The sequence below is a fragment of the Rhinolophus sinicus genome, linkage group LG06 (genome assembly GCF_036562045.2).
Source record: "Rhinolophus sinicus isolate RSC01 linkage group LG06, ASM3656204v1, whole genome shotgun sequence".
Lineage (NCBI taxonomy): Eukaryota > Metazoa > Chordata > Mammalia > Chiroptera > Rhinolophidae > Rhinolophus > Rhinolophus sinicus.
Window position 1 is genome coordinate 137271224 of NC_133756.1, and position 19271 is coordinate 137290494.

The following is a 19271-nucleotide window of genomic DNA, read 5'->3' on the forward strand; positions in this document are numbered from 1 at the left end:
ACACACACAGACACACACACACACACACAGATCTGACTTCTACTGACAAGCATAGTGATCAGGCAGTTACAAAATATATTGTTTTTCTCTTCACTAGCATCAGTAGTTGCACTGGCTTAATTTGAACAGCTACATTTATCATTTATGAAACATTTTGAGTGTATTGATATTGAGGTTATTTCCACTAGGGAATATATGGGGTTTATACTATTTGTTAAGCATAAGTCAGGATATGAGTCTTCTCCTGAAGCATACCAGGAAAATCATAATCTTCAATGAAAAGTATGCTATTAACTTCTTCTGCAGCAGTCCTTCTTAATGCTGGATTTGCATCACCATTTATGTGCAGATATTTCAAAATACTAAAGCCCATGCTAAGCCACTTTAGAGTCTGCCTCACATTGCTTGGGTTGGAGAACAGATATTTTCACACACAGTAACCTCAATCTAATGATTCATGATTTAAATGTGTAGAGGTGCACAGGTGAGAGATGATCAGAATTTTTGGAAATGATTTGAAAACATTTTTTTTTTTAATTTTTTTTAAGCTTTTTTAGAGAAAACATTTTTTCTCTAACTGAAAAAATCAAGTTTCTCTTCCTTTCTTGTCTGAGATGAGCTTCATGTAACTCTTCTTTGTATCTCAAATGTCCACCCTGAGCTGTTTGTGTAGGTTACTGGGTTGAGTAGGTAAATGGGTGTGTGCATCATGGATGGATAGCTCAACACAGACATAGATGAATGGAGAGATGAATCAGTAGATGGATGTGTGAGTAGGTAAATAGAGGACTATATGGATAATAGGATAGAGGATATGTGAGTGGAAGGATGAATGAAGAATGGATGAGTTGACCAATAGCTGAATTAATAAATGAATGGATGGATGAATGAATGAGAGAATAAGGGACACATAAGGAAGAACAGTAAAACATATGACACCTCCTTACAATGTCTAATTTACCAAATTTCCCAGAAAGAAATTGTTTTTCCATGTTCAGTAAACATTTGTCATTAAAAAAAAGATTTATTTATTCATTATTTATCCTATTGTAAGTTTCTTAGAATTAGATGATGATATTCGATACAGGAACTGTGGAGGCTAAGTAAGTAAAACAAAGTGACAACTGAAAGACAGGTGAAATAACCATGCTGAACCCTTTTTTGACAGCTACAATTACAAGGCATGTGACCTCTCTAACTGTAAGGATCGATCAGTGACATATGAGGAAAGCCAACAAAAATTAAGCACTTCTTTCATTATCTTTACAGAAGCAATATAGCTAACAAATTGGGTTATAAGGATGAATTTTTGCTGAAAATAAAATGGCAGTTCTAACTTCCTGATAATTATTCCAAAGACAAAGCAACAACTCTTTTTTTTTCTATTTCTGTCTCTTTTTTTTTTGGCATGTGTTACCACATACAAGCCTTAGAACACTCTTTGATGTGGTCAAACATTTTACTACTATTTTACTAAGAAGTAAATCCTACTGAATGGTTTTGCTAAAATTCTTTGCATCTCTAGATTATTTTTTTTTTTCTTTTTTGTTTGTTTTTAAAGAGAAAAAAAAAATGAGGATAATTTGAGGGGCCTCTGGGACAACATCAAGCAAACCAACATTTGTATCATAGGGGTACCAGAAAGGGGGGGGGGGGGGAATTGGAAACCTATTTGAAGAAATAATGATGGAAAACTTCCCTAACCTGGCAAAGGAAATGTATATAAAAGCCCAGGAAGTACAGAGTCCCACACAAGATGAATCCAAAGAGGCCCACACTAACACACATCATAATTAAAATGCCGAAGGTTAACAACAAAGAGAGAGTCTTAAAAGCAACAAGAGAAAGCAATTAGTTACCTACAAGGGAGCTCCCATAAGACTGTCAGCTGATTTCTCAACAACTTCAGGCCAGGAGGGATTGGCATGAAATATACAAAATGATGAAAAGTGAAGACCTACAACCAAGATTACTCTACCGATCATTTAGAATCAAAGAACAAATAACTTCTCAGACAAGAAAAAACTAAATGAGTTCATCACCACCAAAGCAGAATTAAAAGGAACGTTAGAAGGATTTAAGATCCCCCCCAAAAAAAAAATCAAAAGTATGAATAACAAAATGGCAGTAACTACAGATTTATCAACAATTACTTTTAATCCATAACTTTAGATTAAATGCTCCAATCGAAAGACAGCATTACTGAATGGATAAGAAATCAAGACCCATATATATCTGAGTACAAAAGTTTCACTTGAAATCAAAAGACTGACACAGACTGAAAGCAAAGGAATAAAAAAAGATATTTCATGAAGTGGAAACAAAAATACAGCTGGGGTAGCAAAACTTATACCAGACAAAACAGACGTTTAAACAAAGCCTCTGACAAGAGACAAAGAAGGATTTAGCAATCCCACTTCTGAGTATTTATCTGAAGAAAGCCAAAACACTACTTAGAAGGGACATGTGCATCCACATGTCATTTGCAACATTATTTACAATGGCCAAGATGTGGAGGCAGCCTGGGTGACTGTCAGTGGATGAATGGATAAAGAAGAGATGGTGTATATGTATATATATACAGCAAGACAAGCAACAACTTTTTATTTTTATTTTTTCTGTTTCTTTTCTTTGTTTTGCATGTATTACCACATACAAGCCTTAGAACACACACACACACACACACACACACATACACACACACACACACACACACACACACACACACAATGGAATATTATGCAGCCATAAAAAATGAAATCTTGCCATCTGCAACAAACTGGATGGACCTAAAGGGTATTGTGCTGAGTGGAGTAAGTCAGACAGAGAGAAAAACTGCAGCTCTAGATTTTTAAGGTGACACATCCGTCACAGGAACAATTGGTGAATCATAATGTAGATTTGAAACTTTCTTATTTTCTTTCTGCATTATCTTTTATGATTTCATGAAATATTTCTCACATAAAAACTCCAGTGTATATTTCAACAGTTTTGCTCTTTGTCAATTGGAGGGAGAGATCACGTTTCATGTCCCATTGCAGTTTATTTTATATGGGATTAAATGAAACCCAAAACAACATAACAAGTGGAAACAAAACTGTGCATTATCGTTTATAACCTCAGACTAATAGTCTTAATAAAATGAAGGCTTTGAAATCAGATATATGAGACCAACTGCCAAATTCTAGTGAGGCACATTTGGGCCATACAGGCTTGGTCTCCTTTATGGTTCTCTTGCCTCCTTTGCTAAGTGCTTGTAGCAATAATAGTTACAGAGGTTTGTAAAACAAACAAACAAAAATAACATATTTAAATATCAGCAGAGTTCTTGGCACATGGTAAATATTCCATAAATTTCCTTTGCTACTATTATTCCCATTTTACAAATGAGAAAACTGAAGACTTGAGAAAATAAGGGTGTTGTTGATAATATTAAAGCTAGTAAATGGGAAAGAAAAGACAAAGCACAAGTATTTTGTTACGTTTCAGGATTCTTTCCAGTACTCCTAATTATGCACACTTAATGATAAAGATTGGGTAATGGGGTGAACAAAGTCCATGTGGCTATTCATGTAGATTGGTGCTTAGGAGCCAATTGTATTTGGTGCCAACTGGTGGCTTTAATCGTTATCCTAATTAGCTCAAGTAAAATATACTTAAGCATTAGGGAAAATAAAATTGTGCTATTAGATATCAGAATATCTTCAATCAGTTTTTTTCCCTCTAGTAGTACAATTTGGGAACTAGTTTTCTGTAGCCTGGAAAGAAATTCTACATTCTTCTCGCCACTTGAAATGTAATAAAAGTAAGTCAAAATTGAAAATCCCCACCAGAACTTCATACCATGCTCTATTGTAATACATGCCCTATTTAAACTGGTAAATAATTGCTAGTTTATGCATCATATCATCCTCTGCAGTCCACATTCTTGGAGGGTAGAGTCTGTGTTTTATGCATCTTCCTTATTCTTATCATTTACGTATTGATTGGCACATGGTAGATAACTGATAACTATTCATGGAGTCAACCTGCATTGTTTTGAATACAAGTCATCATTTTAATAACTATTCATCACATGTACTGGCAACTGAGGTTGGCAAGAATTCTAGATCTGGTAATAAATATTAAATAAATGTGGTAGTAGCCTGATAATAAATGACATCTCCCTTTAATCATAATATAAATTATTATTATTTTTATCATTTGTTGAGCACCATTTGTCATGATCAAATTTAAAAGTGTTTCTAACCCTTACAAAGACCTTGAACTCATATTGTAAAGATAATGTATTCAATCAATAATTTTTTGAGAGACTAATATTGCAGGTGGTTTTCCAAGTGCTTATAAGATTCATTAGTGAACAAAAGTTCCCTGTTTTTGTAGAGCTTACATTTAAGTAAGTGTGATAGGCAATACTTAATAAACAGAAAAATTATTTATGTAGTATATTAGAAAGTTCAGTGCTATAGGAAAAAAGAAAAAGTAGAGAGAAATAGGAGATTGGTAACTCTAGGTGGGAAGTGAGGTAGTTTGCAGTATTAATAGTCTAGAATGGATTCTTTAAGCAAGTGACCCTTGAGCCAAGAATTATGAGTGAGGGATTTGAGAGAGATAAGGATGGGCTTTGGAATCATCAAGACATGGGTTTGAATGTATTTATTCTATTTACTATCTATACAGTTTTCTGGACCTCCACAAACTTCTGTGTAAATCGTTTAGAATTTTATTTGCATATATTAAGCACACTATAATGTATATTAAAAAATAAAAGGTGCTAAAAAGTTAGCTCATGTTATCTACAATTGCATGACAAATGAGACATTGACATAGGTTGCAAAACTCTTTGTCCCATCTCTGGGTGAACTGCGCATTTCTAGGACTTCAGATATTGCCTAGAATTTTGCTTACCCTTGTCATTGCTAAATTATGACTTTTGCTTCAACTTTTAAATTCAAGTGAAAAGAATAAAATAAGTCCGTTGGTAAATAGACCATGAATATGTATTAAGAATCTCTACTAAAAGGCATTAAAATGAATTCAAAGGAAAAAAAGTACACATTTACAGTGGTAGGAAGTTGACAAGGTGGTATGTAAATGTTTCCATACCTGCTGTTTTCAACAAAATCCACTTAGTGGAATAACATTTTTTAAAAGGATGTTTGGGAAAAGCACCCAGAGCAGCTGCTGTACTTTGGCAGTAACAAAATTAAACAATTGGCTTCATCCAGCATTCAAATGGCAGGAGGATTTGCACAAATAGAAGGGATCATGACATTCAAGCAGATTCACATAGGAAAAAAAAAAGAAAAAAAAGTACTTATTCAAAATATTTACCACTAACTGAATTCTGACATCTACAGAATTTTGTGCTGGATTGTATCCACCATCCCTCAGCACTCTGACAGTATTGTTAATAAACCATCAACTCCTGTGCCTGTTAGAAGGAAAGGCAGTCACTGCATGTCATGTCAATTAACTGCCAGAAAAAAGAGGTTTACATGACAAACTGAAAAGCCTCCTAGAGGAGCATTCTTTGGACTATTAAAATGAAGCCTCAGAATCCTCAATTTTCAACTAGGTAGAGAGTTCTTGTAAACACTGCGGCTCTTCAGGTGCAAATGAGGAAAAGAAATAATTCAACGATCTTGAGAAAAATAAGAAACCTGGTTTCTTAGTACAGTGTGTGGCATCAGCATCAAATGTACTCATTTGCTCATTCATTCATCTAGTATTTATTCTTCATCCACTAAGTATCTGGCACTGTTCTAACAATGATCTATTCAGTGGTTAGCAAAAGGAAGCAATCCATATTGTGAGTAAGCCTATTGTCTATGGGGAAATGAGACATTAAAAATCGGATAGATAAATGTATAGATGACAATTGTAAGTGGTAATTAACTAGTATGCATCCACATAGGCATGCAAATTGTTCAAATATTAAAACACTTCTGTATCTATTGGTAAATAACCATTTTCTTCTTCATCTTGGCCCTTTTCCGGTAACCCTTCATCTCTCCCTGGCTGTCATTAAGCATAATGGCTCTGCCATAACACCTTGATAACCTTGCACATCTCTATGTAGGTCACATAGGCAAAGCTAACCTATAGTTTCACCCAAATCTTGGTGGCATTCCTTGTGATGGAATATAGACCGATAGGTGGTCTTGTTGGAAGCTGTTACAACAGTTTCTAATCTACATTCCTATCTCACAGGAGGCTCCATGAAGCAGTTTCATCTGCCCTCATAATGCCAGTGAGGCACAGCATTTTCCATATCACACCTCTCCCCTCTTTAGGGTAAGGATGTAGGCTATAAAACTGTGTTGCTGGTGTTAGAATTGGATCCACAATGGCAGAGAGACCTACCCCTTGAGTTGTCTGTCACATGGCAACCCTGGTTTGATGTCATCTAGTGATATCACAGATGTGGCTTGCTAATACCATACTGATCTTCCTTATGCTTCCAGTGTGCATAGTAAACTGTCCAAATTGATTTGGGCTCATGTCTCTTTCCTGGCTGATGCTGTAGGAGTGCAGCAAGCCTGCTTAGGAGCTGCCACAATGCTTCTGCTTAGGGATTGCTTGATGGCCTGACACCTGTCAAGCAGGGAACTCCTAGGACCCTGCTCCAGCTTTCAGGGCTGAGTCATATTTTATTGGTTCATGCCCATTTCATACCACTTATTTTCTGTTTTGAAAATCACAGCTGGTAAAAGTAATAGAAAGAAAAATACATAGTATTTTTACATCGGATACTATAACAAGAATGCTAAAATTATGTTTGCCGTTCAGAAATGGATCTCTATGGTATTTACTGTGTTTCCCTGAAAATAAGACCTAGCCAGATCATCAGCTCTAAGGCTTCTTTTGGAGCAAAAATTAATATAAGACCCAGTATAATTAATATAATATAATATAATATAATATAATATAATATAATATAATATAATATAATACCAGGTCTTATATTAATTTTTGCTCCAAAAGACGCCTTAGAGCTGATGGTCCGGCTCGATCTTATTTTTGGGAAAATGTGGTAGCATTTCAACTGGAAACTAAAGGGTGTGTAGGAAAGGACCAGGGGGAACAAGGTAGCAGGGAATTTTCCATGAATCGAGGCAGAAAAAACACATATTTGAAGACTGAGGTGTGGAAAAACATGCCTCATTCCATGAACTATAAAGAAGGCCAGTCAGATATCATATAATGCACTTGGGTCAAAATATCTCTTCTCTTCTGACAGCCTAGTAAAACATTTAAAAGTCCACCCATAAAACAAATTCCTGAGATTTCAAATAAAACATCAATATAATTTTGTTGTTCCACTATGTGAAAGACACATGATTGTTTTAGTGGTAAATAAAAAAATGTTTAAGACTTTAGACTGTGAGCTTCATAAAGATAACGTTGTTGCCTTATGTTGTTTTATATTCATAATTGATTTCATATCAGAGTGTTGAAAATAATATTTGGTAAATCAAGATGTGAGAAAAAGAAGGAAGGAAGCAAGGAGTGAAGGAAAGGAGGGAAGAGGTGAAAGAAGGATAGAAAATTCTCTGTTTAGAGGAATATAAAATTTATAAAACGTCCCCTAAAATTTATTAGCCTTGCAGTAAATATCTATTGAAAGTTTGAATGGGAGAAGAGAAAGATATTATAAAGAAATGATATATAATGAAACACATAATAAAAAATAGAATAAATTATATTCTGCAATAATTAACCTGACAATATGTAAATTCCAAGTAAAGAGCATACTCTTGTGATGCAACTTCACACAGGCTTCCCTGAAGAGCTCCTAGCTGGCTTGCCCAGTGCAATTTAATGAAGAAAACGGACACAGAACAATAATCCCATGACCAGGGATACAAGACAATAGTATTATAGAGCTAGGTTGGGTGGGGTAGATTGCGTAGTCACACAATAGTGATAGCCTCTAAAGACAGTGTAGGAACAAATTGTGCAGAGCTTCAAACTGAATATGAAGGGATCTGCATTTTATTATAATGGTAATAAGGAATAACTGAAGTTTTTATTTTGTTTTGTTTTTGTTTTTTATCAAAGAAAAACAGGCTAAAAGAAATGATCATGAAAAACAAATGTAATAGAGTATGCAGAATGACTTCCTGGAAGGAGACAAGGGAGAAAAATAGAGACTAAAGGCAGTGAACGTAATGAGAGAGTTGCAGCAATCTAGTAAAGAGTGGAAATGAGGACCTACTTTAGTAGTCATACTAAAAACAGTGGTGAGAAAAATAACGTCAAATTCATGACTGAATGGACATGGGCAGAAAACTACTTTTGAGATTGAGGCAGAGATGATGTGTGTAACATATGCAATAATGATCCCCTAACAGTATCTACCTCTGAATCCCCAGAACCTGAGAATGTTATTGTATATGGCAAAAGAGAATTTGCAGAGGTATATACATTAAGGATCTTGACATGGGAAGAGTATCCTGGATTATCAGAGTGGTGCCAATGTAATCACAAAAAATTTTATGAGAAGGAGGAGAGTCAGTCAGAGAAGGCAATGCATCAATGAAAATAGAGGTTGGAGTGGTGTGGCTACAAGCCAAGGAATGTAGCTAGTCTTTAGAAGCTGGGAAAGGGCAAGAAACAGATTTTTTTCCTAGAGCTTTCGGAAGAAACCAGGTTTATCAACACCTTGATTTCAGCTCATTGAGATTTATTTTGGTGTCACTTCTTGTTCAGTGGGCTTTTCTTCTGATATCTTTACTTTTTAAGTTCATCCAGTGAAATTTTCCTTTCTAAAATTGCCATTTGATTCTTTTTTTATAATTCAATTTTTGCTAAATTACCTATCTCTTCACTAATTAAGAACATATTTTTAATTTCTTGATCACGTTTTTAATAGCTGCCTTAATGTGCTCCCCTGTTTTTTGTTTGTTTGTTTGTTTGTTTTTGCCTGTTTTCTTTCCTGTTTTATTTAACACATGGGCCATCTATATATTGACTATCATTGTCTTCATTTTTGTTTAACTTTGAGTCATGTTTCACTTCTTTGAATATCTGCTAAGATTTTATTTTGTGCTAGACATCACCAATTATGCATTAAAGAGATTCCGGGTTTTATATTCTAGTTTAAATTGTTAATTGTTGTCCCATAATGCAGTTACAATACTGGCATTCACCTTGATGTAGAGTTGGATGTGTACTTTGTTAGTTCAGATATGTAGACAGTCCATGATAATACCTAGCTCCTCTAACTTGACAGAGCTAAACCTCAGAAAAATATCTCCTCATCTCCACCTGCCAGAATCTTGTCTAGGTTTTGATTTAGCTTTTTTAAGAAAGGCCTAAAATAGACTTTATACTAGTAAATGATCCCATAGTAAATTAAAATCTTAGTCTTTGCAAACCATATGGCCCCTATGGCAACTATTCAAATGGTTATGCAAAAGCAACTAGACAAAACATAAATAAATACAGGTAGCTGTGGTCCAGTAAAATTTTATTTACAAAAATGAGCAAATTGGCCAGATTTGGCCTTTGGACTGTAGTTTGCCAACCATTCCTCTAGTGAATTACTCTAAAAATGCCTGTGGTGTTAATAAGGTTTATGAATGTCTGTAGAATGCCAGAGCTATTCTACAATGCTCAACATCTAGTGTTTCTGTTCTGTTCAGCCATATAACAGTTACTTTGTGACAACCTTATATAATATATTGTCCTGTGTATATGCCATACAACTCTGCCAAGGACTGAGAAGCACTTGCCCCCAGACTGACTTTTGGAAGCCCTGCCCCTACTCACCTCATTGTTCTCTGCTGCCCTGCTCTGTATCATCCAGCCTTTTAATCTGACCCAAACTCGCATCTCTGCCTCCACAGCTCAGTGCAACTACAGTGAAATGCTTGGGCTACAACCCATTGCACCTTAGTCAGGAAACTGTCCTCAGGCAGAAAGCTGATATAGTCATGGATCTCATGTAGGGGGTTTCCCAAATGTCAAGTTTCACAGCCTGGAATAATTAGTTCATAGATGTTTATTGAAAGAAGACTAGTCCTATGTCAATTACTGTGTCATGTCCAGAAACAGAAGTTTTAAATCTTTTGTTTCTAAATAACAGGAAATATAAATACCTCACAAGAATTGAATTAATCAAATAATGAAATGTATTTACTCACATTAGCTGAAAATGCAAGGTTCATTTGATTTCAGGTGTGGTTTGATTGAGCAGTTTTAAAAGTAGCCAGATCATGGTATACATGTAGTTGTTATTTTCTATGGCCTACTTTCTTCATATATATATTAAGATTGTATTGGGGAAGGCGAACAGGACTTTACTGGGGAAGAATGTGCACTTCCAGGACTTTTTCCAAGTCAATTTGTTGTCCTTTCAATATTAGTTGTGGAGGGCGCAGCTCAGCTCCAGGTCCAGTTGCCTGTTGCTAGTTGCAGGGGGTGCAACCCACCATCCCTTGCAGGAGACATATAGTTTTAAACTCACATTGTTTTATTTTATTCTAGAAAGAATGCCTATCAGAGCTTAGACTTAAACATCCTCATACTACACTACAAAGAGAAAGAAAAATATATACTTTTTATTCACTCAGATGAAAAAGAAAGACAGCTGTCATTCTAGAAGCCACAGTAAATATCATCTTGTCTCTGGCATGCTGTTAATTAGATGCCTAAACCCAATCACAATCATTTGATTAGAGAGTTGAGATAGAGTAATTGCTTTAAGAAATTACATCCCCAATCTGGGAGTGATTCTTGCGAGAATCTCTCCTAAAATGTATGGCTGAGAAGGGTATAAGGCAGTTTCCTCCAAAGTCTATGTGTTTTTGAGGGGAGAAAAGGAATGAAATATCAAGTACATAATGAGAAGTTATCCACAGTAGATTTTCCATAAGTGTTACATGCATATACACATACACATGATGGCAATAGAATACTCATAAAAATTTAAATTTGAGGAAAATCATATATGTCTGCTCTTATTTCCCAGTGGAAAGGCTTATTGCACTTTATAACTTTGATATATTAAAATTTACTTTTGATATCACTTATAACCAGATGTTATGCTAAACTATTTCTACGTGATTTGAGATCAAACTTTGGTTCCTCTCTCTATATTAGTTGTTCAGTTCCAAGTCTTTCAGTATTACTCCCAAGTTGATAATGTTAAAATGAGTAGGTATTGCATCAGAGAACCTGACGGCCAAAGACAATCACGGTACTACAACTTTATACTTTTAGGAAAGTAGAAGCAGGCAGGCATTATTGACTTTCTGCCTCTTACTTCTATGGTAAAATGGACTGTAGAGATGATAGTGGTAGAGTGATGGTCTCTGTTATGTCTCTAGAGTATTAGTCACAGTTTTTGGGTTAATGCTACTGAGCAGGACATATGTTCTTTATATATACTAGTAGACTCACTGAATTTCCATAAAATATTTAATCCTATCATCCTTTCACCAACTACCAAGTATGCCCTACTGAGTACTTGAGAACATCTCTTTCATGAGTTTATTATCCTCACTGGATGAGTAATATTAAAAACACAAAATTACTTCAGTTTTCTGCAAATATTTTTTAATCATTAATCTTACCAATAAATTTTGAGCACATGTCAATTAATATATGTATATTTATTAGTTATAAATTATATACACTCATATCTTTAGTGCTTTAGAGTACCAGCTATGGATCCAAACTGCCTAGGTTTGAATTCTAGATCTGTTATTTCCCAGCTATCAACTTGAGTAAGACATTTAATAAATCTGTGTCTCAGTTCCATCTTTTAAAAGGGATGGAAACAATACTGGGTACCAGATACAGTTGTTGTGCAGAATATATATCAAAGTTCAGGTTATCATTATTATCATATTACTATTTTACTGCCATATTAAGTACATTATAAACATAAGCAGAATGAAAGGAAAGCAATGATGAGATTTAGAAAAAAAAAATATATATATATGTTTAAAATATTGTATATTAGACAAACCATGGATATTTTTAAATAAACATGTAGAATAGAGAATATTTTATTATACCACTTATTTTTCAATGTTGAAATCTAAAACTAAAATGCAGAATTTCTAACGTTTTTTTCCCCACATTCCAATGGAACATCTTTTATACTTACTATCCATATTTCTGCATCATTGGCTAGAACACGCCTGCATATTCTTATTGGTTCTAAAATGTAGAGCAAAAGCCATATAATTAATAACAAAGTAGTAAAGCTATGGTTAGAAAACTTCTAACAAGTTGACCTTGTTTTGTTGATGCCACCTAAAGATCATCGTCATATAGGCTGTTATTTTCAGTACCCAAAAGACTCAGCCATTGTAGTTCTTCACCGACCTATGTCCCCAGGAAATGAGTCACAGTAGTCTTTTCAGTTTATTTATTATAACTCTGCAGTGGCCAAAATATTAAGAGGAGGCTCTGTTCTGAATTTCCTATTGAGAGTTTATATACATATACATAGTTTCCTAATTTGGCCCTGGGTGTGACAATTTCCAGTTTAGTCTTCCCAAGCAGAAGTCTTTGCCAAAGAAGAGTCTGTCTAGACAACATTATGCTAATAGTCAGTAGTGCTTCTTTTTCCTATATTTTATCAGAAGATGACATAGTCGACAGGCGGGGATACTCACCACCATACTAACGAGGAGGGCTAATTGTGATATATAGATGCTGTATTACAGAATTGTACACTTTAAACCTATGTAATTTTACTAATCATTGTCACCCCAATAAATTTTAATTAAAAAAAAAGAAGATGATGAAATAGTTGAGAATTTAGTCTGCATTGAAAGTGCTCTACTGGTCCTTATATCTTCTCAATTTAGACAATATAGTCAGGTATTTCATTTTGTTTTTCATGTCATTTACTCATTATATGTAAGGTACTACTAATTGTTAAGACTTAATGGTGACAAAAAATAAATTTCCAGTATCGTACATTTTGTTGTCCAAGCTGTTTATCGCTCACTTGTATTTAAATCGATCTTCTAGAGCAGGTGCGAAAGAGTAGAATTATATTCCTTCCCTAGGAGGAAAGTCAACCTTGTGACTTGCTCACTCTGCTTTCTGTGTGTTGGTAGGAAAACGCACATTGGTGTATCTTACATGTTATAGTTGGTTTGGGATGAACCATGATTTTTGAACTATATTTTCTTGGCTCCTAAAAAATGGTCTTCTGAGTTGAATTATAAAATTTGTTATACTTTTATATTAGAAACTGTGCTTAGAAAAATCCCTATACTGTCTGTGTCTCTGGTATGTTTATTATCTCTGATAATGAGAATTTTGGAGCCAACAATGTTTCTTTTTGTTCCTGACTGCCAGAAGTCTTTGAACAAATTTACAGTTCAGCAACAACAAATGGAAAGAACTGTATGGGCCCATGATCAGTGCTTCCTTCTGCTATCGCTAGCCTTCATCTACCTTCACAACCCATTCACAACACATATATGTTTTCAGTAGATCTCATATGTTTTATTGATGTTAAATATTTTAATATTTTTAATGTTAAAATTGTTTCAAGTCCCTTTTAGTAGAGGTAAGGAATAAATATGTCTATATTCTATAAATCTTAGGGAAAGGCACCAAAAAAATTACAATGGAAATAAATGGATATACTTAGAGAGGACAAGATATGGAAAGATTAAAGTGTGAAGTTGTCAATAAGTTTTCAGAAATATTGACTCACATACATAATGTATGAATGATGAATTAGAACCTTGCAGATTTAGCCACTTGCCAAAATTTTGTAAAATGACTCTCAAATTTCAGATAAAATTTAACTCTCTAACATTAGGTTTGGTTTGCTTGTTGAGTATACATTCATGTTTCTTGGGGAGGGGGGGCAGTTTTTGCATTCAATACAGCACTAAGGTCATCCTTAATAATCTAGCTCAATTTAAGGTGTATTCTTGAGAAAAAGAGCAAGAAACAGCTCCTAAAGCAATAGATTGGATGCTAAACCAGGCCCCCGTGTTTTGTGGTCCAAAAACTTGGAGCTTTGTAGCTCCATATTTTTTTTTTTAAAGTAAATTAAGAATTATGTAATAGAGTCTAGCTTCTAAACATGTTATAATGTTTATTTAACATGAGGAGAAAATGTACGTCTATGAAAATTAAATTCATTTTTTGGTGTTCCTTTGATTAGAAGACACTGACTTCTCAGGTGCCTCTGAGGAAGCCCCTCCCAGTTCTCTGTTTCAATTTAGACACGCTTACTTTTAGTTTAGCAGTGAGAATCTCATATTATGATTTTTACTTCACAGGATTGCTACCTAATGTGTATTGTCAACCTATATACACAGATGATGTTACCTAGTCTGAAAAAAATTAATCACTTCATAGATATTTCTTCAGTGATTGAACGTGAATGAAAGTTACTCTAGAATCATGACTAGTCCCTCTTAAATAATTCTATCCTTTATTTCACAGGAGTTAAATTGAGAAAAAAAATAAACTTAAAATAAATAAAATTTACTACTTGGCAAAGTCCCCTGTCTTTCATAGGTCTTCTGATGTTTTAACACCCATAAAACTGCTCTTGTTCTATATAATTTTATAAATACTACATATGAATTAATCTAGTTACTGATCCTTTCAAAACTTGGATCACAGAGAAATCCAAAACTCCAATTCAAAAATCTTTATGCACTCCTATGTTTATTGCAGCACTATATACAATAGCCAAGACCTGGAAACAACCGAAATGCCCATCAGTAGATGACTGGATTAAGAAACTGTGGTACATTTATACAATGGAGTATTACGCAGCCATAAAGAAGAAAGAAATCTTACCATTTGCAACAACATGGATGGACCTAGAGAACATTATGTTAAGTGAAATAAGTCAGAAAGAGAAAGACAAATACCATATGATCTCACTTATATGCGGAATCTAAAGAAAAGAATAAGTGAATGAACTAATCAGAAACAGTTTTGGAAACATGGAGGAAAACAGAGGGTTGCTAGAGGGCGGGGTGGGGATAAGGGGAAGGTGAGAGGTTTTGGGAACATACAGAGGGATAGTGGATGGGGGGAGGGGGGTTCACACAGTGTGAGGGATATAAATGATAAATGTCTAAGTTTTGCTTTGTCTTGTGCACCTGAAACTAATTAAATAAAAAAATAAATAAATAATAATAAAAAAAAGAATAAAAGGGATTAGGAATGGAAGCAGTTAAGGGATAAAGAAATAACACCTAATTGATTCAGAATATACACTATCTTTGGCTCAGACTTAATCTTTCCTATTTTTGACTTTACATTTAGTTATGTTTAAACATTTTAATAAAGATATCAATTCTTGTTAAAAAAAACAAAACAAAAAAAAACAAACAAAAAAAAAAACTTGGATCACAGTATAATATGGGCCAATACCTGCAATTCCAACAATTGTTTTTCTTTCTTCTTTTTTTTTAAACTGTCTGTCTCCCAAGATCTCTTGGCTAGGTTTTACCCAGTTCAATAAATTCTTAAAAGAGTTAAATACTTGAAATCTTGGGAACTGATGACAATATAGCTTTCAAAGGCATATTTGCTATTTCTGGTGGAATTCATTCTACCTCCCCTGATACAAGCTCCCTGGACTGCTCTATTACCGCTCACTCTGAAGTCATTCTTTAGTAGGATTCTCCTACTGTGGATGACAGGATTTGGGCTGAAAACCACACAAGGAGGGAGAAGGATGGAGGCAGAAGGACCTGTACCTAGGCAGACCCCATCTGGCCTGCAGATAACTGATGACAGCATCTTGGGGAAAGTGGCTGCCCACTAACGAGGACCCTGAAAAAGAAAATAGCATGACAACCTAAAAGGGGTTGGGGTTGAAGGGGGGCCTGAGACACGAGGGATTGTTAGGAAGCATGGAGGTCCCTTCCAGTTGGTGACCAGGAATGTCAAGTAACACTAAGGCTGGTATGGATAGGAGAAACATGCCCATAACCACTGCCCCATGTGGCCCACCCCTGGGATCTCCCTGTCATCCCCAAATCCTGTTCTAGGACAAAGAGCTGAGACAGATGTAAGAGCCAGTCTTTTCTTTCCTTCTGTTGGGCTCACTCCCATGGACAGAAGCTGGCTTAGGCTGGGCCTGTGGTGTCCAAGGACTATCACAGTGTGAGTCCCCGGTACTAAGTTATTGAGTAGCTACGCTGAGGGCAGCAGTGACATGGTACAGGCAGGGTGGCCTGAGCCTGGTGCTGGGAATCTGACGCTGAGATCTGTGGTCCTGAAGTCATCATGATGTGGGATCCAGAGGAGGAAAGCTAGGAAAGACAGAGACCAAGAAAGCCAAGCCAGGTATAGGTTGGGCACCGCGGCTGGGGCTCAGAACTTGTGAGGGTTCACCCAATTGTAGGTGCTGTCTTACTGGAAACTCTCTTTATCAGCTCCTTCTCTCTCTTTTCATTTTAATTCAGAATGATTTTATTTTTAAGCATTATATATACAGAGGGTGCCAAAAAATGTCTAGACATTTTCAGAAAGGAAAAAACTGTATTAAAATTGTAATATTCAATATACTCGTATACAGATAACACAAGATGAATACAAGTTGCGTTTGATTTCTGTAATTACAAGAGGTGCTCAAAGTGGTTACCATCAGCATAATTTTAATACTTTTCTTTTCATTCTTAAAATGTGTATACATTTTTTGTCACCCTCTGTATATTTATATATATGAATGTGAACATAAGATGTATTTTATGTACGTGGATTAGGTAGCTATTTAGGACAAGTGCCTACTAGAAAATTATTTTCTACAAGAGTAAATTGTGGAGAATGACACAGATCAAACTAGCCATGGATACAAAGAATGTATATAGGTTTTCACAATCAAGAACAGGATCCTCAACCTCTCCTCCCTCCTAGGTGGTCACCATAGGGCAGAAAACTTTAATCGAGGACCAAGCTTCAAGGTGCTGGTTCTCAGACTGTGAGGGAGAGGAGGGATGAGCAACTGACATATGAGCACTTTGGTTGTTAGCTACAGCCTTTCAACAAGCCCATGGCATCAGAGCACCCGACGTGGTGATATCCTGGCCACTGAATAAATGTCAAGTCCCCTGCTGCTGATTTCTCCCTGAAAAACTCAGTTGCCTTGCCTCACAAGAACATCAGAAAGATCCTCTGTTCCTTCCAGCTTCAGATTCTTTGCACTGGCCACGCAAAGGCCAGCAGTATAGAGAGGTTTAGTGCTATGAGGTTCTGAGGCTCTTCTGCAAGTCTTCTGAGAGTCCACTGGGCAACTTCTTGTCAGTATATAGCTAGAAATTGGTGGAGGCAGGATTTGAACACACATCTTTCAAATCTGAGTCATTGCTCTTTTCTTTGAATAGCACAGTTATGGCATTTGCAAAGGTACAGAGATAAGGTGGGATAAAGAGGTATATTGGACTAAAACTTAATAATAAAAAGAGTGATACTGTTGTATTAGCCTGTTCAGGATAGCATGACAAAATACCACAGAATGGGTGGCTTAAACAACAGAAATAACTTTTCTCACAATTCTGGGGTCTAGAAATCTGAGATCAAGGTGCTGGCAGATTTGGTTTGTAGTGAGAGCTCTTTCTGACTTACACATGGTGACTTCTCACTTTGTGCTCACATGGCCTTTACTCTGTGTGAGCATGGAGAGAGAGGGAGAAAAAGAGAGAGAGACAGAAAGAGAGAGAGAGAAGCATTATGGCCTCATTTTTTTTAAACTCATTTAATCTTAATTACCTCCCTAGAAGTCCTATCTCCAAATATAATCACATGAGGGAGGGTTAGAGCTTCAACATATGAATTTAGGGGAACATAATACAGTCCATAACAACTAGAAACTTACTGGTGGATTTATATCACATGTTATTTTCAGGGACTTGAGCTGGAAATTTGCAACTGGACAGTTCAGACCAGTGCAATTAAGTGCACATCCATCTAGAACATCCTATTTTCTGCAACTTAAGCAAATGGCCGTATAATACGTAAATGTATTTTTAACCTGAATTCTAAATGAATTTTCCAAGATAATTTTTTTTTAAATTATTCGTGGACAGTGAATGAACTATGCTTAAAGTGGAGGGGAGAGTATGACATTTCCTCGGAAGATTTACCTTTTTTTCATTTTACAGGCCCAACAGCTTACTGATCTGGAACAAAAATTAGCTGTGGCCAGAAATGCGCTGGAAAAAGCAGCTCTTGACCGGGTAAGTTTACATCCATGAACAAGCACAACTTTGGTTAGAAGACGAAGCTAGTGTTCGTCTTTTCTTGATTTATTAATTCAATTCCAGATGCTGTATATATATGTAAGATGGTTATAGAATTTACAAGTGCTTGATATTCCCTTTGGAACCCAATTTTTTCCTTGTTTTTGCTGCTAATAGTTAATTGACTCAAGGTTCAAGCTCTGTGAGTTCACGGCTTTATTTTTCACCTTACTGGTATATTCATTGTATAACACCATAAATAAACGTGCTTTAAAGCACCAACAAAGATGACATGTATTAACTCTGGATGAATGAGTTATAAAGCAAATGGAAGTAGCCGTTGACACTTTTCATTTTGGAAAATTTAAATCAGAGTTCTTGAGGTTATCGAGGCATAAAAGAAGAACGTAATTCTCTTAACCATGAAGTCTTCACAAAAACAAAATAATACAGGGGTTGATGACAGTCCATCTTTACAACAGCTTTATTGAGGTATAATTCATTTGCCATAAAAGTCACACTAAAATTTTAAAGTTCATAAAGTCGTGCTACCATTGCCACTATTTACAAAAGATTTTCATCATCTCTTTTTACCTTATCTATTTCACTTTGATTTTATTAATCTCTCATTGTGTTTCAATTGTGTGTGCTCAGGATAAACCACAACTCCCGTCTGATGCCTGTCTTTGCCTTTCAGTGCCCTTCATGTAAGTCATGGATGGAAAATAGGGAATTCGCATATGGAAAGGCAAACATAAAATAGAGGAAGGAATTGGTCATATAATTCAGAATTACTTTTCTGCTGCCTAATAGTTATGATAAAATTTCTTAATGTTTCTTCTTTTTTTTCACTTTAAATCAGTTTTACAAGATTGTGGGAAATAAACATTTATTTTTTTCTTTAGTTCATTTGAAACAAAAGGGTAGAGTGATGTTAAAATAATGTATTTCTTGGTTCACTCTATACCCATTCATTGACCACCCAATGTATTTTTTTTTTTTTAATACCCAGAACATATATCTAACACACATTAATACAGGACGCTCTGAATCTCAGAAGTGAATCATACTATTTTA

General features: G+C 35.4%; 1 protein-coding gene across 6 annotated transcripts in view; it reads left to right on the forward strand.

Moving 5' to 3' along the window:
- The window catches only part of LUZP2 (leucine zipper protein 2), a 464261-nt gene that overhangs the window by 377091 nt on the left and 67899 nt on the right, over positions 1-19271 (forward strand). For all 6 annotated transcript variants that reach the window (XM_074336147.1, XM_074336145.1, XM_019742592.2 and 3 more), the window contains one exon: positions 18117-18191. In XM_074336147.1, the coding sequence (XP_074192248.1) occupies positions 18117-18191 (75 nt within the window). The remainder of the gene's footprint in view (positions 1-18116; positions 18192-19271) is intronic.